The sequence below is a fragment of the Pan troglodytes genome, chromosome 16 (assembly GCF_028858775.2).
Source record: "Pan troglodytes isolate AG18354 chromosome 16, NHGRI_mPanTro3-v2.0_pri, whole genome shotgun sequence".
Classification (NCBI taxonomy): domain Eukaryota; kingdom Metazoa; phylum Chordata; class Mammalia; order Primates; family Hominidae; genus Pan; species Pan troglodytes.
Window position 1 is genome coordinate 72,904,541 of NC_072414.2, and position 18,550 is coordinate 72,923,090.

General features: G+C 48.5%; 1 protein-coding gene and 1 long non-coding RNA gene across 4 annotated transcripts in view; one reads left to right on the forward strand and one right to left on the reverse strand.

Moving 5' to 3' along the window:
* CEMIP (cell migration inducing hyaluronidase 1) overlaps positions 1-18,550 on the forward strand; it is a 172,192-nt gene that overhangs the window by 141,350 nt on the left and 12,292 nt on the right. For both annotated transcript variants that reach the window (XM_001156578.7, XM_016927282.4), the window contains exons 15-24: positions 87-156; positions 1,064-1,192; positions 3,671-3,756; positions 4,689-4,820; positions 7,965-8,000; positions 8,082-8,237; positions 10,906-11,086; positions 12,292-12,507; positions 15,720-15,931; positions 16,866-17,051. In XM_001156578.7, the coding sequence (XP_001156578.2) occupies positions 87-156; positions 1,064-1,192; positions 3,671-3,756; positions 4,689-4,820; positions 7,965-8,000; positions 8,082-8,237; positions 10,906-11,086; positions 12,292-12,507; positions 15,720-15,931; positions 16,866-17,051 (1,404 nt within the window). The remainder of the gene's footprint in view (positions 1-86; positions 157-1,063; positions 1,193-3,670; positions 3,757-4,688; positions 4,821-7,964; positions 8,001-8,081; positions 8,238-10,905; positions 11,087-12,291; positions 12,508-15,719; positions 15,932-16,865; positions 17,052-18,550) is intronic.
* The window catches only part of LOC129137159 (uncharacterized), a 52,550-nt gene that overhangs the window by 24,583 nt on the left and 9,417 nt on the right, over positions 1-18,550 (reverse strand). The window lies entirely within an intron of this gene.

The window sequence follows — 18,550 nt, forward strand, 5'->3', positions numbered from 1 at the left end:
AGAGTGCCCAACCTGTACCTGCCATGTGGCAGGATGACCCCTGGCGGCCCTTTATCTGATCTCAGGTATCTCTGCCCTCCCTGCAGTGCTGTGTCCACCTTCTGGATGGCCAATCCCAACAACAACCTCATCAACTGTGCCGCTGCAGGATCTGAGGTGAGCAGAAATATCCCTTCTTTGGCAGAAAGTGAGGGTGGGGGCTGGAGTCAGGGAGACAGCCGAGGCTTACCTTGAAACATGCGTGCTCTGAGCCCCAAGCCCAGATATCCATGCAGACAGGCTTAGCTGCAGTGAAGAGGAAAACGACAGACTGGGAGTGGTGGGGCAGGGGGCGTTCTTTGGACTTGGTTTTAAAGGACAGCCCTGTCACTTCATAATACTGGTGACCATAGTTAGTGAACACTGAACGCTTTATGTATAATAAATCATTAGAATGCCATGATTTTAGCTTAGAATGGTACCTGACACATCAGTGTTGTAAGCTCACATAATTTGATTTTTGTAAGAACCCAGTGACGTAGGTACTATTATTATCCCCATCTGATGGGGGAGGAAGCTAAGGTTAGGAGAGCTGACATGCCCAGGGGCACACGTAGCTGGGAGGTGGCAGCCAGGGTGGCAGCACGGCATTCCATCCACACAGCCCTGCTCTCACCCACCTGTCCATGCTGCTGGCCTTCCATGGGACCCTGACCTTGACCTGGAACTTAGCTTCCTTATCTGTAGAATGAAGGGGAAAGCAGAGAACACTCATGAAATCCCCCCATTGTGTGTCAGGAAGAGGAGTTTCAGCCCTGCAGTGATTGAAACGCAGCAGTTCTGAGCCATGTCTGATAGAGTAGGGCCCATCAAGGGCTTTAACTGTCATGGTGGGCTCTACTTTTCACTGTTTTCCCCCCAGACTGGACCACATGGAGGTGTGTTGGGGGTGGGCACCGAGGGCTCCTGTGGGTGACGGCAGTAGCTACTAGACCCATCTCCGGCATGGGCCGCATGGCCACCTTGCCCAGGAGCTCTCTGGGGCTGAACGCTGTGGCTTTTCCCTTGTGTCCTTCCCCAACAGGAAACTGGATTTTGGTTTATTTTTCACCACGTACCAACGGGCCCCTCCGTGGGAATGTACTCCCCAGGTTATTCAGAGCACATTCCACTGGGAAAATTCTATAACAACCGAGCACATTCCAACTACCGGGTAAGTCTTTCCAGGCTGCGCCTCTCTGGCCAGCCTCTCGGTCCCCTTCCCAGGCCTGCAGATGATTAGAGCCGGGACAGCCAGTTGGCGACAGCTGGGAACAACTGCATTCTTAATGCTGGTCTCGAAGAAAATGGAGCAGCCTTGCGAGGCCTCCCAGGCCATTGGCCACATTCTTCAACACAAATCTCCTGTGGTGGTTCCTGCATGGGCATGGACTGAGAATATGGCCAGAGCCAAAAGGAGCAAGTTGTGCCTTCACTCATGCTGACAGGGGGAGAGCTTCTCTTGGTGGCCCCTGAGCTGGGCACCTGAATTTGGTTTGCAATTCACTTGGCGGGGCTGGGTGTAGCCTCAACTATGAAAATTTAGGCCTGATCCATAAGCTGAAGGAAATCAAGACGTGGTTCTGAAGGAAGGTGGAGGCAGCATTGGCATCCTCTCTGCTGTTCCCTCTTGTCTTGTTTCTTGGGAAATGAATGGGTTGCTGCATCTGCACAGAGCTAAGTGGGCAGGTGGGACACAAAGTCCTCAGTCATCTTCATTTGCTCATCAACATCTCCTAAGCACCTGCCGTTGTGTCCAGCACCAAGCTAGGCACTGGGGGACAGAGGGCATACCAAGATGACTGGGATCTCGAGTCTGTCAAGGACCTCCCAGTGAGGACAGCAGTCAAGACCAGAGTCATGGGGCATGGGATTGGAGCTTGGAGCATGGCTGAGACCAGAGACGCTCTTTGTTGGGGCAGAGGTGGTCTCAAGGATGCCAGGGCGGTGCGCAGACAGACTCCCAAATGCCTAGGCTGGTTTTCTGGTCCAATCCCTAATGGTACTGATAAAGAAAAACTGACGTTCCTCAAAGGGAACAATACATTCGGAGGCAAAAAGTAAAAAGATTTTTAAAAGCCCAACCAGAGAGAAGACCAAAAGGAAGAGATGCAGTCTCAGAATAGACCTGTGCTTACGCCTAGGAGATAGGGTGGGGCAAGGGGTAAGCAGTTGCAGGGTGGGCTGGCAGAAACAGAAGAGTCCCCAGGCAGTGTCATTTCCCAGCAACTAGAAAAGAGGGTAGTGTCATGGGGCAGTGAGCAGAGGTGTGGAAGACAACAGTCTCATCTTGACAGAGGAGAATTAGTGCCGGGTAACAGAGAGGGCATTTCTGAAGCTGACATGGCCCTCAGAGAGCAATCTCCATACAGAGGGAGGTGCAGGGGGCATATTGCTGTTGGTGGCAGGGGGAACAGTGGAGAGAATGTGTTGGCTGCTTGTCGAGAAACCCCCCACATGCACCCCTTGGGAAGGCTTCCATGAGCAGGGAGGTGGGCCACATAGAACCTAGCAGGTGTGGAGAGGCTGGAAAGGGGAGGAGTGCAAGCAGGTGAATGGTTTCTAACAAGCAGGCATGCAAGGGCTCATGGGTGCAGGTGGGGATGGGCCTTGAAGAAGGTGGCAGGTCTCATTCTCTGAGGCAGGGAGGGAAGGAGTGAAGAGGAACCTCCAGCTGGATTGATTCAATTGTCTAAGCCAAGGAGGAGGTCCCATCCTTGGTGTTCATGCCCAGTAAGCCTTGACTCCACATCCACAGTGAGAGGGACCTGTTCCAGGAGGCTTCACCTGGGGTCTCTTATTGGGTCCTCATAACCATCCTGTGACATAGGTATCACTAGCCCATTTTGCAGATGATATGACCGAGGCTAAAGAGGTGAAGGGACTTGCCCAGTCATAGTTAGTGGGAGTAGAGCTGCGAGTCAACCCCACATCATCTGACTCACATCACCGCTGCTGAATTATAAGCCAGAGGGAGAATGAAACGGCCACAGTGCCCTCCAGTTATCTAAAGAAGAGAAATCTGAGTATGAGCATTCACAAGAGGCCACGAGAATCCAGACAGGAATGAAGACTGAATGGTGGCCTCCCTGGGCAGCATCACTCAGCTGCCTCGATTTCTCATCCCATGGCTGACAAAGTGGACATGTTTAGAGTCAAACAAGAAAGCCAGATTCTCTCTTCAAGACAGGCAGGAGCTAAAATGAGACTGTGGGAAGGTCACTGACCCCAGCCCAAGGTAAAGATGGGACTTAGGTTCAGCATTTCCTTTAAATCACAGCAGATAAATTTCCTAAGAGTATATACCTGTTGTTCCTGACTTGGGGCCTGGGCTAATAACTATCTAAAGCAGTGTGGGTTCTGCACATGGACTTTGCCATGTGGCCTTGGACAAGATACATAACCTCTCTAGACCTCAGTTTCCACATCTGCTCCTCAAAGAGGTCAAATATTCCAGATTTGGTCTGAGCAATGCAGAATAAGGCAGCATCTTCACCTCCCTTACTGTAGATCCTCTACTTCTGTTGATGCAGCCTGAGAACAGAGCTGGTTTTCCCGGAGCATTCAGAAGTATGCAGTGAGGCTGACTGTGAGACGATGCCTGTAGCCCACAGTAGAAACTAATGTGTCCCTGAATATCTCCTCCCTGCAGGCTGGCATGATCATAGACAACGGAGTCAAAACCACCGAGGCCTCTGCCAAGGACAAGCGGCCGTTCCTCTCGATCATCTCTGCCAGGTAATCAGCCATTGGGAAGACACAGTCCACGGTGACCTTGCAGTCCAGCTCCTGCCTCCCCCTCCTTCAATCACTCATTCATTCCCTGAGCATCTGTTGAGCCCTTGCTTTGTGCTGGGCTTTGAGCTAGTTGCTGGGGGTACAATGGTGAAAACCTGAGCAGGGTAAAGTCTGAATTAGGATTCTGGCTCCAGCAGCCAAAGGAAGATAGAAATTCCCAGAGGTTTCTAGATCCCTCAGCAAAGTGAATAGCTGGTAAGTCAGCAGAAATGAGCAGGGCCACAGTAGGTTGGGCCAGGATGAAAAGATGAAGAGAACAGAAGGGAAGAATTTTACCATCAATTTAATGGGAAAGAACATGCAAGTCATGCCTGTAAATAAGCCTACTGTTCAGCTGAAGGCCAGGGGCAACTTTTAAAAGGTCCTTTTGAAACCTCAAGGTAATTAGCAAAACCAATCTCCTTTAAAGAGACAAGTTGCTTGGTCTCCATCAAAAGTGGGTAACACTGGTAACATGATAGTGCACTCCGTTTTGTAGCTAAGAAGTGCTCAGAAAAGGCACTAGTTCAAGGTGACCTGCCAGTTAGTGGAAGAGCTGGGTATCTCCAGACTCTTCTCCTGGGCTACGAGGACTGTGTTGCATGACTTTGTGGGAATGGCTGTCTGAACTGTCCTCTGTGTTTTGGCCCCACTTGGGGCAGGTTCTTCAGTATGTGAGGAGCCTGCATGGGCTGGTGGAGGAGTGACTTCTTGCTTCTGTGATGAACTCAGAAAGTTCATTCAAGAGCCCAGGCAATGCGAATGGGTTTCTGTTTAGTCAGTGCCTTCCTGGGCACTGTGAGTAGAGAGAGGCCCACAGAGCCCAGAAGGGAGTCAGCAGAGGCGTGCCCCCAACACCGCCACCTGTGCCCCTCCCCATGGTTGTGCTGCAGATACAGCCCTCACCAGGACGCCGACCCGCTGAAGCCCCGGGAGCCGGCCATCATCAGACACTTCATTGCCTACAAGAACCAGGACCACGGGGCCTGGCTGCGCGGCGGGGATGTGTGGCTGGACAGCTGCCGGTGAGTCAGAGCGGCGTGTGGCTTTGGCACAAAGGGGGCATGGCGCGTCTTCCCCTAGCCCCCTACAGAGACAGGAGAGCAAAGCAGAGAGGGGAAGCCAGACATACTGACGTTTGGCCTTCTGGTCCCCCAGCCAGGCAGGGGCATAGAATGGCAGCAGGCAGTGGCCAAAAGAAACAAAACCTAAAAGCAGCATATTGGCTTCAGCCCACAGTGCCAGGTGCTGTGGGTTATGATTCGCTTCCAAATAGTCACTGGGCTTGGCTCTCTCAAGGTCATGCGGACCATCAGCTAAGGGAGGGAAGAAGAAAGAAGCCAGAATATTCTAGGCACTTACTATGTGAAAGCCTTGGTTGCATTTCTTTCTTACCATGTTTCTCAAACATATAAATTATGATCTCCATTTTAGAGACGGTAAACTGAGGTTCAGTTTAGTGAATTTCCCAAGGTCACGCAGTTAGCTACAGTTTGAACTGGAACTTGGAGCTACAGTTCACTGGACTCCAAGACCCAAATGAAAAAGGCAGGGAACGCTGAGCTCTCATATGAGGTCCTATGTGAGTGACTGGCACATGCTGGACAAGGACCAGAAGGCACAGGCAGTGGAGCTGGGATTTGTTTTCAGGGAGTATTGTGAAATATCTCCTTGTCTGCCTTTTGTGTTAAAAATGGGAAATCAGAAACCTATTAGGAAATAAACATATTTCTCTATTTTATTGTGACCAAGTAAAGGAGAAATAAAGGTGAAAGGGAACAAGAGAAATTGAAATGCAAGGAGAAAAGCAGAGACACAGCATTGACAGAGAGAGCAAGAGAGAGAGGGAAGGGAGAGAAAGGCTGCTCAGAAATGCAGAGATCTGGGGAGAAACTGACTTAGCATTGGAGCCCCAGGAAGATGCTTGAGAGACAGAGAAGGGGAGGTGCAAAGGCTTTTGGGTCCCCCAGCCAGGCAAGGACATAGGATGGCAGCAGGCAGTGGCCAAAAATAAAAAATAAATTTTTTTTTAAAAAGTCAAAAAAGCAAAACTTAAAAACAGAGGCAGAGAGACTGAGGGGGGGTCTTCTTTTCTTTTTTTTTTTTTTTTTTTTTTTGAGATGGAGTCTTACTCTGTCACCCAGGCTGGAGTGCAGTGGTGCAAACTCAGCACACTGCAACCTCTGCTTCCTGGGTTCAAGCAATTCTCCTGCCTCAGCCTCCCGAGTAGCTGGGATTACAAGCGTGCACCACCACGCCAGGCTAATTTTTGTATTTTTAGTAGAGATGGGGTTTCACCACATTGGCCAGGCTGGTCGCAAGCTCCTGACCTTGTGATTCGCCCACCTCGGCCTCCCAAAGTGCTGGGATTACAGGCGTGAGCCACTGTGCCCAGCCGCAGGGCCTTCATTTTGCACAGGAGAAAAGAAGTCATTCATTTTAAGAAGAAGGGAAGGGAGAAAAGGGAGCTGATTCTGGGTTTCTGAAGGGCATTTAGGGGAAGGGGGCAGGGTTGTTCTGATTGGCTCTAGAAGGCAGAAGTGATAGGCATGAAGCAGGTTTCAGCTCTGGAGAAGGAAGAACCTTCCTACCATATGAGACACCAGTCTATGGGATAAGCTGCCAGGCTCCTCATCCCTAGAGCAGACCCTAGAGCATCCTTGGGAGAGGCACTACGCAGAAGGTGGGTGGAAGCCCTGGGTTGAAGAGAAACTAGATGGTGTCAATGCCGAAATTCTTTGCAATATCCTAAGTTCGGTAAATCTCTTGGTTCTGGTTATTGGGCATTTCAGAGTTTAGGTCCCTTAAGAGATGGTAAATGCCAGATTTAGGGCAGCAAGAAAAACTGCGAAGACCCCTCCTGCCAAAGTGTGTGTGTCTTTTAATCCCCCACCAGACTCATTCCAAGGTAGCCTAGGATCTGTCTGGCACGAAGGCTGTGGTCCTACGTGTGGACAAGGTTGGTGCAATCGGGGCTGACAGAAGACAGGGATCCCTTCAAGGATTGGAAGAATGAGGGGACCAGGAGCCTAGCACTGGGAGACAGAAGCAATGAGGAAAAGCCATGGAGGGACCTGGGAGATAAGACTCAAGAAGTTTGGGAAAATAAATGGATAAGACAATGCCCTAATGATGGGACTGGAATGATTGATTTGAACTAAATGGGCTTCGGAAAAAGAAAAAGGTCCATGTGTCTGAAAGAGGGTGAGCAGAATATGAAAAAGTACATTGGGAATTAGAGAGCATGCCTGCCACCAGGACCAGCCTGGTGCAGCTGATGTGGATTCACCAGGCCCTTGAGCTTGGATCTATGAAGGATATAAAGCCACGGAAGTTTTAGGGAGCAGAGAGGCTGGTGAGAATGGCTCTTTGAGATGAGCCTGGCAGGGTGGACAGGACAGATGGAAGGAGCAGAGGCATAGAGACCAGTTAAATCTAACCCTGGGACACAGGAAGTGAAGGCGGCCACTGTATTTGGCCCTAGGGTCTGTGGTAGCACAGACCCAAGTCTCAGCTCTGGATTCTGTGTAATCCCTTGTCCCTCGCAATCAGACGCCCCCCAGAAGCATGCTCATCTGACCCCTAAAAAGGGCAGAGGTGAAAGGGAGCTGACGAGATGGCCCCAGAGCAATTGCAAAATGACTTCCTGCCCTTCTCAGGGTCAGCATCTGCCTGGCTTCCTGGAAACTTGAAAAGTAGCTATTGATGCCTCTCTCTATGGCTGAAACAGCAGTGAAGATGGTAAAAGAAAAAAAAATAGAAGTGCATTCAGATACTCCACCTTTCCCTGGTGCTGGTCCTGAGAGCGGAAGGCCCTTCAAGTTCTCCTGATCCAACCTCACACTAAGCCCTGGAATCACAGAGGATGGGGCTGGAGAGGGAGGCATATGGACCCCAGTCTGCATGCTGTCAATGCCGTTGAATGTGGAGAGCCACAGGGGTCACTGCTTTCTCTCTAGACTCAGAGTGGGAGGGGACCCAGAAAATCCCCTTCCTGTGCAGAACAGGAGAGCCACAACTCCCTGAGCACGACTCTGCTTATGTAGAGACTCCTTCCTCTGCACGGTATTCAGTTTGACTCCAAGGGCAGGGAAGTGTCCTTCTCTCCACGACTCCACTGAATGTGAGGCCAGGGCATCCTCTGACTATCTATCTGCTCTTGCCCACAGGTTTGCTGACAATGGCATTGGCCTGACCCTGGCCAGGTAAGGGCAACTGTCATTGTACTTGGTCCTCTGTGGGATCTTGTCTCTGGGCATCTCACCTTAAACATCTTCTCTCTACAGTGGTGGAACCTTCCCATATGATGACGGCTCCAAGCAAGAGATAAAGAACAGCTTGTTTGTTGGCGAGAGTGGCAACGTGGGGACGGAAATGATGGACAATAGGATCTGGGGCCCTGGCGGCTTGGACCATAGCGGAAGGACCCTCCCTATAGGCCAGTAGGTTTGCAACCATGTAGCTCCTTATTCTGAGTGGCTTAACCTAAGTGGCTGTGATGGAAGGGAAAAAGTTAATGGGTAGTTTCTACCTGTTGACTATGAATTCTTCTACCAGCCAGAGGAATCACTGAGGTGACTGAGACTAACAATTAAGGGATGAAATCTGGAATGGGGAGAGAGAAGTCAAAAAGTGGTGTTGAATATGAGTCAACAGGGTGACGTGGCCATCAAAATGTGTAATGCATTCCTGGGCTATGTTAATGGGAATTTAGTGTGTCTGGGATCAGGGACTGTGAGTCCTTTTCTCTGACAGCACTCTCACTTGGAGTGTAGCATCCACTCCTGAGGATGGCAGAGCAATAGAGTCAGGCCGAAGCACACTTAAAGGAGAATAACCAGGAGGGTGACAAAAGCCGAAGCTATGTCACATGCAGGTTGGGGTCTTCAACCAGAAGACAGGATCATCACTTTGGGGACAACATGGGGGATATTGTTACATGTTCTCAGAGCTGCTGTGCACATAGGGGATGAGACTCATTCTACACGGGCACCGTGGGTTAGGGTTGGTTTAGTGCAAGAAGGATGGATCTTTTTAATGTCAGATATGCTCAACAACAGAATAGCAGGACTGTCCTGAGGAGTCCTGGGTTCTGCGGCTGGGGGAGTTCAAATGAAGGTCAGACGATAAGCAGGTGGGTGGAGAATGAATGATGAGCAAACAGGGATAATGGACTCAGTCAATTCCTTGGAAAACCACAGGCTGGGTCAGTGGTGAGGAAATCTCCTTTCTTCTGCTGGTGTTTCTGCTCAGGTGTGAATTCAAGCCAGAGAGCAAGGCTCTGAGCCTGTGAGCAGCATGGTGGTCCCTGTGCTCCTGGTGATAAGATCAGCCCTTCTTGTCTGTCTGAGCTTTCTACTCTTTCTCTAGGAAGATATAATTTCTACTACTAGAGTCAGGACACAAAATACACATTGACCTAAAACTTCCAACCCAAGTGGACATGGAAAAGACTTTGCAAAGGCAAAATCACGGTCCCCTTCAGCATGAGCTGTGAGAAGCCCTTCCTTTTGTCTAACCTGAGTAATGGAGCAGTCCCTTTCAGCATTTGTATGAGTGACCCTGAATCCACATGTTCAAGGTTTCTTTGCCAAGGGTTACCAGCCTCCTGGGGCCAGAATGCTCTGATGACTTCCAAAGGTGATCCTGTTTATGGAAACCTGTCAGACTGAGGCAGGTTCCTCAAATTGCATCTGCAAGTAGGAACCTAAGAGCTTGCAGTCCTAATCATGGTTGATCCATCTTGTATAGAGCTGGGTCAGGGTCTGAAGTGCAAAACCTAAGTATAGAGCTAGTAAAAATGGACTGTCCCTAAAATATGTGAAATGAAAAAATGCATGGAGCCACCCCTTGAGAATCAGGATTCTAGATCATGATGTTAATCAATTATAAACATAAAAATATAGAAATGCAAGGAGTCTTTGGTGCCCACTGAAGGCATGTTACCATGACTGCTGTGCCTAGGGTCTTCCTCAAGGAACCATATTGGAATGGAAGGGAGCCCAGGGTTGAAGATCAGGGACAACTGGAGTATGGTCTCTCCCTGTGGGCAGATATTTTTTCTGCTTCTTTTTCCATCTTTCTATTTTTTCTTCTTTATATTTGCTGTGGAAGAGAATGTGCTTGACCCAGATACAGAGACACCAGCATAAGCATACATGTTGGGTTTGGAGAAGGAGCAAGCCTAGACTGGGGCCAGGCCCAAGAAGGACCACCAGGAAGCCCAGCCAGCCTCGCAGACCCTTGCTTCCTGTGCTCTGCTCAGGAGTCTGAGGCAATGGGAGAAGTGTGTCTGAGCAACCTACTCCATGCTAAGCCAAGGCAAAATCTTCAAGTCACCAGTTCTTGTCCAGTCTCTCCTACCTCCATGTCCAAGCCTGTTGCCGCTTCCCACCTCCTTCTGGGTCTCAGGGCTTTCTTGGGGTTCTCTGTCAGCCTACAGTCTTGCTTTTCAGTGGGGCCTCCCTTTCTTCTAGGGGTGCTGAAAATGTTGCCTTACAATTATTTTTATCATGTTTATCACCTTCCATCCTGTGTCCTTTTCCCCTCTGTTTCCCAAACCCAGCACACTGCCAATGTGAAAGGCTTACTCCCAGAGGAGAAACTCATGTGGGTCTTAATCTGATTTAATTGTTATAGCAACTAAAACTAAGGCGATAATGACTAACAGCTCTATCTTCCCAAGAAACATAATATTGGCACGCTCCAGTGGTATTTACAGTATTTACCCAATGACTCTTTATATAATGGAAAAATTGGGGAAAATGTTGAAATACAGGACCATTCTCCAAACTCCAAACTAGCAACTAGATGGATATTCAACTCATCCATCCATTCATCCATCCATCCATTCACCCGGCAGTCATTCGTTGACACTTAGTGTGTCTATACATGCTTTAAGTTAATTAATGAATTAATAATTAATTAATTAATGATCTGGGGCAGGGGGAGTTGCTAGAGGTGGGGATCAGGAATGGTTTTACCCAGGAAGTCTCTGCTACCATCCACCTCAGAAGGGGCAAACATGGCGTTTAGACTGACGTCTTACTTCCTTAACTCCATAGGAATGGAAAACATTTAGACTGACATCTTACTTCCTTAACTCCATAGGAATTTTCCAATTAGAGGAATTCAGTTATATGATGGCCCCATCAACATCCAAAACTGCACTTTCCGAAAGTTTGTGGCCCTGGAGGGCCGGCACACCAGCGCCCTGGCCTTCCGCCTGAATAATGCCTGGCAGAGCTGCCCCCATAACAACGTGACCGGCATTGCCTTTGAGGACGTTCCGGTGAGTGAGGCGCCAGGGCAGACTCCCAGCAAACCCAGACTTTGGATGGTGATTCACAAGTCCCCTGGGTCCCAGAGTTTGAGCTATTGCCACCACCGCAGGGGTTGAAAAGCCTCCTCCAACTAGGCTGGGCCATGTCCCAGTTTGCTCTTCATCCAAACTGGAAAAGTACAAGCGTAGGTTGCCCCACAGGTCAGGTCTGGGTAAATGCCCGCTTGCTCTCTCCCTGCTCAAAACTCAGGCGAGCCTCTGGAGGAACCCGACGTGTGGACTGAGGTTCCTAGGCTGTTCCTCCAAGGGACTTGACTTTGACAAACTGAGTCTTGTGACCAGGCCACCTGAGTTGGCACAAAGAATCTAACAAGCCCCACAGTTTCCAAGGGAAGTCTTAGCTGATGATGTTCTGTTTAATCTCTCCCCGAGAGCAGACTATAAACAGAGGCCTCCTTGCCCTAGACAGAGAAGGCAGAAGAGGGGCTGAGGATTAGGAGATCAGGAGCAAGGGCTGCCCTGTGAGACCAGCCGGGGCCAGTCCTCCTGTGCATTTCCTTCAGGTTATGGATTCCCAGACTTTTCCCTCCTTCTCCTCCCTGCTCCTGCCTTTTGCCTGTTTGCCCAGTTCCTGGCAGGCTGAGGGAAACGATGTGAAACTGAAATGACTTAATGTCTTTACTCAGGCAACTGAGGGCCTGAAAGAGGTCAGTTATGGAAATCTGCAAGGGCTCATGCTGCAAAACTGTCTTCCTGAAACATGCCACATGCATCTTCTCTCGCACACGGATGCCCCCGTGTATGTGTGTGTGTATGTGTAAAAGTGTGTGTACCCTTTCTTATACACACATCACCCCCACCTCCCTCTCACACACAGTCACACTCACAGTCCTCAGTCCCCCTCCTCCATCTCTGCAGTTGGTGAAGGCTGTGTGTCAGAGCAGTCTCCAAGCTCATCCACAGCAGCCAACCCTCCAGTGAGCAGAGGCCAAATGCATGTGCTAGGTCTGGGAGTTGAGGCACAGTGAACCTTTGACTGTGACTCCGGTTGCATCGGAGGGGTCAGCCACGTGGTTTCTCTCAGTGCCCGAGAGCATCTTTGTTTTGGCTGGCTTGTAATGTCAGTGGAAATCGGAAACCTCGCCCTGGCCTGATGACGGCTGCAGTTTCCCTTCACCTTCTAGCCCTGCCTAACTTTCCTGGGCTCTGTTTAGATTACTTCCAGAGTGTTCTTCGGAGAGCCCGGGCCCTGGTTCAACCAGCTGGACATGGATGGGGATAAGACATCTGTGTTCCATGACGTCGACGGCTCCGTGTCCGAGTACCCTGGCTCCTACCTCACGAAGAATGACAACTGGCTGGTCCGGCACCCAGACTGCATCAATGTTCCCGACTGGAGAGGGGCCATTTGCAGTGGGCGCTATGCACAGGTGGGGACACCTTTCTGGGGGCCGGCCACTCACTTATTCACTCATGCAACAAGCATTCAGTGAGTGTCTACTGTATGCCTGGCTCTGTTTCAGGCCAGAAAGAGATACAGAATTTTTTTTTCTTTTTCTTTCTTTCTTTTTATTTTTTCCCCTCACCCAGTAGGATTTTTACAAAGTTAAAGTCAAAACACTTGGTGAGCAAAATGCTTAGAAAAAAAGAACCCTCTGGGTCAACTGCTTCGATTCAAGTCAGGCTCCAACACTTACCATTGGACCTTGGGCAAATTACTTGGTCTCTTGGAGCCTCAGTTTCTTCACCTGTAAAATAGTTGAACTTTCCTAGCGAGATTTTGAGGGTGGCTTCAGAAAATACATGTAAAATGTTTCATCAGCCTTATCCAATAGAAATATAATGCAAGCCACACATGTAATCTTAAATTTTCTGGTAGCCATGTTAAAAAGTAAAAAGAAACAGAATTTAATTTTAATAATACTTTAATTGTATTAAAAATACTATCATTCAAAATGAATCAGTGTAGAAAATCATTAAAAACACTTCTTGTTTTTTTTCTAAGTCTTCAAAGTCTACTGTGTATTTTACACTTATAGCCCACTCAATTTCCAACCAAGGGAAGTGTAGTCCTACTGAAACAATAACGTTGTGTTTAATGTGAATTTTTAATTTTATTTTTAATTTATTTTTGCATTTTTATTGCTATATCATAGTATATTCTCTTGGAGCATGTGTGATATTTTGATATATGTATACAGTGTGTAATGATCAAATCAGGGTAATGGGATAGGAAAAAATATTTACATTGCTTTTGTTTTGAAATTTAAATGAATTGAAGTTTAAAATTCAGATCCTGAGTCACGGTGGCCACATGTCCAGTGCTCAGTGGCCACATGAGGGACAGGGCAGGTCTAGATGGTGCCTAGAACAGGGCAGAACTTAAAATATTAGTTAGCTATTATTATATTATTGTTACTTCTAGTATTTTGATGAATGACTAATGAATAAATGAGTAACGGGAGAGAGGCCTGAGAAAATGAATTGTCAGGTTCACAGTGAGCCAGGTCGTCTCAGAGAATGAAGGAAACATGTATGAATAGCTGTCTTCACAACTATCCTACAAGGCAGGCATTATTATCACCACTGTGGGTGTCAGGAATTGGGGTGTTAGAAAGGAGCTAAATGGTGGTTTGGGGGTGGAGGAGTGATAGGAGAGGGAGATGGTGTTGGGCTGAAGGAAAAGGGCCATAAGGGGCAAAGAGGGCACAGGGTGCAGCTGGTGGGGGTCAGGTGCCAGAGTAGGTGGCAGGGCTAGCATTTAGCAGGAAGAAGGACCAGAGGAAGACGGGGCAGAGGGCAGGAAGCTGAGGGTGTTTCTCTCTGCAGTAGAATGTGATGTCATGTGCTGAGAATGTGGGGACTGGGCTTGAGGAAAGTAACCTCCAGAGAGCGATAAAGATTTGGAAGAGTTGCTGTAGAGAGTGGAAAATGTTGACAAGAAGCTTGTGGAAGGAGTGCCTGGCAGTGTTGAAACCCCAGTGGAGACTGGAGGCGGTGCATTTGCAGAGGCACCTCTCTCCCAGGCTGTGGGATTTTCTCAGCCCTGCTCAAGAGCCCTGGGAGAGGCGGAGCTGTGCAATGAGCCATGGGGTGGCTTCTGCTGTAGGTGTGGGCAGAGGAAGGGCCAAGATGCTAATGGGAGTGAGTGGCTGATATGATGATCTGAGGAAGATAAGAAGGGAAGTGGGGTCAGAAGGGAGCTGATGGAGGACAGTCATGTCCTGAATAATTGAAGGATGACCAAACCCTCAAGCCTGGCATCCACACTGTCAGCATTACACAGCCTCAGCTCAAGGTCTAGGTACCCCATATGGAGCCTTGATTTTCCTTCCCACACTTTCTTTCTGATATGTTGCTTATCTTCTGTGAAAAAAAAGCTCATCGTTAGAGCTTGCCAGATTATCATAACTGGCAACTGGTTAACTGTTATTCATAATATTTTCCCTTCACTTTACATCTTACAAAATGCTTTAATGTACGCTTTACCTTCTGATACTCAGGGCAACTTCCTAAGATGGGCAGGGTTGGTTCTCTTTCCATCTTATATGCGATAAAACTAGAGGGGAAGATAAGCACTTCCTTCCAAAAGCACAATATCATTGCACGTTGGTGTGATTGTCTCTCTTGGCCACAGTTATGGGGATATTGTCTTATGAATTTGGGATGTGCCATAAAACAGGACATGGCTTTTTTTTTGTTTTTGTTTTTGTTTTGAGATGGAGTTTCGCTCTTGTTGCCCAGGCTGGAGTGCAATGGGCAATGGCGTGATCTCGGCTCACTGCAAACTCCGCCTCCCAGGTTCAAGCGATTCTCCTGCCTCAGCCTCCCTAGTAGCTGGAATTACAAGCATGTGCCACCATGCCCAGCTAATTTTGTATTTTTAGTAGAGACAGGGTTTCTCCATGTTGGTCAGGCTGGTCTCGAACTCCCAACCTCAGGTGATCCACCCGCCTCGTCCTCCCAAAGTGCTGGGATTACAGGCATGAGCCACCGCGCCCGGCCAACACAGTGTTTTAAACCAATGCTGGGATAAAGCATCCAGGCTCTTAGGTCCCTGGAACTCAATGGCTGACAGTCTTGCTTTCAGTTTTTCCTCTGAAATGAGGCACCATTTATTCATGCAGTGTGTTATGGCACCACAAGGACTGGCCTCAGGGGCCAGACACTGAGAGGGAGTAGGAGGGAGAAGTAGGCCAACACACCCAGGCACTCTCTCAAATGCAGGCAGAGCAACTGCCAGTTATAGGCGAGTTGCATTTTATGGTAGAATTAAAAAAGTTCTCTCTCTCTCTCTCTTACTCCCTTCCTCCTCCGTCCACATCTCTGTCCTTTGTCCAAAATTTGCCATCTGACTATTATGCAGACTCTTCTCAAATTTCCACTGGAAGCTCAACAGAGCACTTTTATGAAGATGAACAGAAAGCATTAGCTGGATTACACAGTAAGGCCTGGGCTGCGTCCATCAGCAGAAAGAGATGTCCCCTTATTTGGCCTTTCTTTCATTCAAGCCTTCTAAAAAGGGTTCTGTAAAGAGAAAGTGCCTTTGAAAGTGCAGTCTATAGTCAGATGTTAGCCAGACGCTCTTGGAATAATCCTTCGTAATAGCCTCATTGTGTGTTTCCTTTTTGGGTTTTAAAAGATGTACATTCAAGCCTACAAGACCAGTAACCTGCGAATGAAGATCATCAAGAATGACTTCCCCAGCCACCCTCTCTACCTGGAGGGGGCGCTCACCAGGAGCACCCATTACCAGCAATACCAACCGGTTGTCACCCTGCAGAAGGGCTACACCATCCACTGGGACCAGACGGCCCCCGCCGAACTCGCCATCTGGCTCATCAACTTCAACAAGTGAGTGGGTGTCCAGCCAGGAGCAGTGAGATCTGGGGGCAGCTGCTCTGGCTGAGCTCAAAGCTGATAACGATGCCTTGTTGCAAAGTCCTGGACTTGCGTCTAACGAAACCACAGGCTAGCCCATGTGATCCATGCAGGAGTACCTAGAGGGGTTGACATCACCCAGGAGTTAAGAATTAAAGGACACAGGCCAAGCCCCCGCTCCAGCATGGGTAACCTTGGCCAGGGCATGTAACCTCTTGAGCCTGAGCTCCTTGATCTTTGAGTTGAGGATAGTATTACCTTGCAGGAGTGCAATGAGGACCCAAGGAGATAAGGTATGGCGGGCACCCAGGACCTGGCATTAGCCAGTGCTCGATAGATGACAAAAATATCTGGGTATTGTTGTTACCATCCTACAGAGAGGGAAACGAGGCTCTGCGAGATAAAGTGTTGAGGCCGAGGGCATCTGGATAGGGCTTCATATATTTAGATTCTAGTATTTTCTATGCACATTATTTACTTGTCACAGTATTTCTGTGAGACAGACATTTATCAGATGTGGGAAATGAGACCAAAGAGATGAAATGGGCCCTACAGTCAAGCTGGACCCAGAAGGGCCTGAGCCTAAGTCCTTTGGATCCTGTGCTCTTTAACTACGAAAAGAATGTCTTTTTCCCAAAGTTCCATATGCAGCACCCCCAGGGTTGGCCCTGGAGACACACCAGTGAAGCATTCAGACTCTTTGCTCATGGGCAGCCATTGTCTCTCCCTCTCTCCTTGAACACTGCAACTCAGTCACCACGACAGCAAATGTGCTTTCAAAATTTCCCATACAAAAGTGGAGGTGTCATTTGGTGGAGATTTTTTGGTCTCTTTCTCCAAGGCATGCTCCAAAGGCCCTGTGGCCTGGACACCCTTGCTTGTAACCTGACTCTACTTCCAATCCTAGGGGCGACTGGATCCGAGTGGGGCTCTGCTACCCGCGAGGCACCACATTTTCCATCCTCTCGGATGTTCACAATCGCCTGCTGAAGCAAACGTCCAAGACGGGCGTCTTCGTGAGGACCTTGCAGATGGACAAAGTGGAGCAGAGCTACCCTGGCAGGAGCCACTACTACTGGGACGAGGACTCAGGGTGAGCAGGCGCCCACTTGGCTGCAGGAAAGTGGCTCAACCTCATCTTGTCCCCTTGGCCTTTCCAATAAGTCTAAGAACAGCCATGTAGTTAATGCCAATTAATGTAAGACACCTTTCTAGGCATTTTGACTCTAAGGCTGACTGTCCCATACATTAACGACATTTTTAAAGCTATTAAGCTTTAAAAGTAAAATAAACACCCTATTAAATATACATGTGAATTGTAGGGAATTTACATATTTCAGAAAAAAAAAGTGAAGGCAGTAAATCTTAGAATCCAGAAAACATGGTACATTATCTCAAATCCTCACAACAACCTGCTTGGAGCAGAGGATTAAGAGATGGGCAGCTGGGTGTGGTGACTCACGCTTCCCAGCACTTTGGGAGGCCGAGGTGGGTGGATCGCAAGGTCAGGAGTTCGAGACCAGCCTGGCCAACATGGTGAAACCCCGTCTCTACTAAAAATACAAAAATTAGCTGGGCATGGTGGCGCGTGCCTGTAATCCCAGCTACTCAGGAGGCTGAGGCAGGAGAATTGCTTGAACCTGGGAGGCGGAGGTTGCAGTGAGCCAAGATACTGCCATTGCATTCCAGCCTGGGTGACAGAGAGATGACAGATGGGCAAAGAAGGCACAGGGAAAATAGGAGAGACTTCCTGAGATCATAGCATAAAGCTGACCCAGCTGGATTTGAACCTAGATCTGTCTGTCTTCAAAGCCCTCACCCTTTTGCTAACCTGCACTAGGTTCTATTCAATAGAGATATAATGAAAACAGAGTATCTGTTCCTGGGAGTTCTTTGATCCCCTCTCTTAAAAAGAAATTTAGTCTAATGTCTTAAGAATGCCAACCCAGCTCCACAGCAACGTCGATAGCAAACTGTGAGGAGTAAGGGTAAAAGATCAGTTGATGGCCAGTTTTCTATTCTTATACGGAAGTCAATGATAAAGAAACTGATAACAGATGATCTATCTTATTTATGGCTCCCTCAATTTGATTAAGGGAAAATTAAAATTTAGAATTAAAAGTATAAGTAAAATGTTGGGATGGGAGGGCAATAAAAAACACCTCTTTCCCCACACAAGCGCTAAGCCAGCTGGGGGCAGACAAGCTGGCAGGGGAAGAGGAAGTGATCCATCTTACTGATGATAAAGCTGTTGGAGAATAGAGCTTTCCAATATCATCCCCAATTTTACCTCCTCCGCCCCAGGGAGCACTGGGCAATTACAGGCTCCCCACATAGGGCCCAGCCCGGAAACCTCAGAGCATGGAAGACAGACCAGAGTGCCCCTGCTCTACGGGCTGAGCCAAATACCCAAAACCAACCAATTATATGAGACACTCTCTTCCCATGGGAAGAAGTGGATGAGGGGAGGGCCCAGGGGCCAGGAGTATTTAGGAAAATCCTCCCATATGAATACCAGAGGAGGAGGAATGAGATATGCCCCACATACCACTAGGAAATATTATGATTAAAGTAACAGATGTTGATAAGGTA